The 2,582-nt window shown below is 54.0% G+C and overlaps 1 protein-coding gene across 1 annotated transcript in view; it reads right to left on the bottom strand.

Moving 5' to 3' along the window:
• The window catches only part of LOC109862078, a 7,491-nt gene extending 5,468 nt beyond the window's left edge, over positions 1–2,023 (bottom strand). Inside the window, exon 1 of the mRNA XM_020441977.1 lies at positions 1,457–2,023. Coding sequence (XP_020297566.1) covers positions 1,457–2,023 — 567 coding nt within the window. The remainder of the gene's footprint in view (positions 1–1,456) is intronic.
• Positions 2,024–2,582: the final 559 nt, after the last annotated feature.

The raw sequence follows: 2,582 nt of genomic DNA, 5'->3' as shown, positions 1-2,582 counted from the left end.
CATATGCCTGTCGGTATTATTGGTAACCGCGTCGGTATGTATCATCGGTAACCGTGCCGATATATGGATTAAATCTCGGGTCGCTGGCGCGTGATAGTAGGAGGCGGCCGGAGGAGAACTACTTCCCCTCACGGCGCACGATATGGTGCTCCGCACTGTACATGCATATATCCGCACAAATATCCTGCGATCGACTCTGAGACCCGGTTTCACAATTCGCGGTTAACTCGAATTAACCGAAGTTCGACTTGCTGAGCTCGGTTTAACGCGTTCAATCTTCTTTGTCAAATCTGTGCTAACCAATCACAGTTCATGTTTAGGAAGAAAAGATGCGTTACACCGAGTTCAGCAAGTTGGGCTTCCGTTAATTCGAGTTAACCGTCAATTGTGAAACCGGGCCTTATAATCGTATATATTTTTCGTTGAAGTTTCAAGGAGCCTAATGAATCTTAATTGTTAACTAAAATATGTTTATTAATTTAATTTATCAAGCGTATGAATTATATTATATCACTAATCCCGTGTACGCGATTTTAAAATACTTGTTTAAAATAACAAGATTCTGGCATAAATAGATTTCATAGCTCATCAATGCTGAGATAATTCATTTAAAAATTAGTAATATCTGTACGCAGCAAAACGTTTGATAGCTGATTAGAGTAATAGAAATCGTCATTAAAAAAGGTGATAAAAATGTTTACTACGGTATTTAAATCAATTTTGTGCATGAAGTTTAGCCTAACCTAACCTTCTTTTTTTTTACGTGGTGGAAATCCATTACGAATACTCTGGTCCTCGGGGGAGAGAGCCAGGGTTATGTGGGACTCCCCCCCCTTCCCGCAAGAAGAAGGGGTATACCCACTAAAACCACCATGGCGTGTCACCACTTGGCTCTTGGCGGGGAGGAACCCGGGAATTCCTGTCAGAGGATACGCGCAGGTCTCTCCCTCGAGCGTAAAACTTCTCGAGGGAGGGAGGGAAGAAGTTCCCTCCCCCATCTGATTCTCATAATTCTTGGTGACACCGCAGGACACACACTACGATGTCACCACTTTCGGGACCGTGTGCAAAACAGGCCAGGACCCCCATCCTGACCTGTCACGGTCCCCGCGGTGACGTAGTTAGAGCCAATCTTCGGGGTGGACGGTACCACCCCGGAATTAGTCACCGCGCGTAACCCACTCGTAAATGTCCCGCTGGGACGGAGGGTTAATGGCGGGAGCCGTCAACGCCCACCGCCCCAATCCCCTTCTCCTCCCGTCATGGGAGGAGAGGGGATTCCTGCTACTTTGGCAGCGGGGGACCTGGACCCTCGGGGACGGGCACGGGAAACGGGTGCCGCCCGACAACCCGCTCGCACACGCCCCGGAGGTCCCCAGCGGGGGACGGGAGCACGCTCCCGCTCCCTCTCGGCAGCCTCCTTCTGCTCCATCACAGTGGAACAGAAGGAGACTACCGCTCTCCACTTTTCCTCTGCCCCGGAAGCAAGTGCCTTAAGAAGGCCATTCAGGGAGAGGTCGACTCCGATATTGGCAGCCAGCTCTCGGCGGTCGTCTGCCCACCGTAGACACTCCTCCACGGTGTGCTCCGCCGAGTCGCTGACTGCCCCGCACGCATGGCAATGTGCCGTTGGCTCTTTGCCTATGCGACACAGGTACTCACCGAAGCAACCATGCCCGGTGAGCACCTGTGTCACCCTGTAGGTGAGGTGTCCGACCCCGTTCTGCAACCACACCTGCAGGTGGGGTCGGATCACCGCAACAACTTTTTGGACTGCCGCCCGAGGCTCGTCCAAATGCTGCTCCCAGTCCAGGAGCAGCTGTTGTCGGGCCTGGCGCTCCGAGTTGACGAGGGCCTCCCGCAGGTTGTTCTCTACAAGACCCTTCTGTAGCAGCTCGACGCGACGAGCGTACTTCGTCGCGTACATTTTTGCCAGGAGGGCCAGAGGGGGTACCCCCGCCAGCACACCCGCCGTCTCCGTGGCCACGTCTCGGAAGCCGCAGATAACGCGCAGAGCAACCATCCTCTGCGCGGCGCGAAGCTGGGCAAACTTGCTTCGCGCTCCTGCCCCTGCTGCGACTCCCGCCCAGAGCGGTGCCCCATACAGGGCCACCGCGTGGACCACGTTGACATAGAGACGACGGTCCTTCTGCTTCGGTTCCCCAAGGTTCGGGAGTAGTCGGGCCAAGGAATTGGCTACTTTGCGAACCCGAGGAGCCAGACGAGCAAAGTGCTCGTCGAAGCGCCACTTCGGATCGAGGTGTATACCCAGGTACTTGACGGTTGTACCCACCTCGATCCTTGAGCCTAGCCTAACCTTTTTTTTGGTACATGGTGGAAATCCATTACGGATACCCCGACCTCTGAGGGAGGGGTCGGGGTTATGTGGGACTCTCCCTTTCTCTCCCGCAAGAGAGAAGGGTATACCCACTAAAACCACCATGTGTGTGCCACTATGCCCTTTGAATAGGCGGGGACGCGGGAATTCCATTACTAGGATGACACGCAGATCCCCACCCCGCTGATCGGGCCCATACTCCTCGGAGGAGGGAAACCAAGACTCTCTCTTCAAGACACCCTAG

The sequence above is a fragment of the Pseudomyrmex gracilis genome, unplaced genomic scaffold, assembly GCF_002006095.1.
Source record: "Pseudomyrmex gracilis isolate BER0280 unplaced genomic scaffold, ASM200609v1 scaffold_1343, whole genome shotgun sequence".
NCBI classification, from domain to species: domain Eukaryota; kingdom Metazoa; phylum Arthropoda; class Insecta; order Hymenoptera; family Formicidae; genus Pseudomyrmex; species Pseudomyrmex gracilis.
Note: the sequence above shows the minus strand (reverse complement) of the source record. Positions and strands in the feature narration are given on the sequence as shown.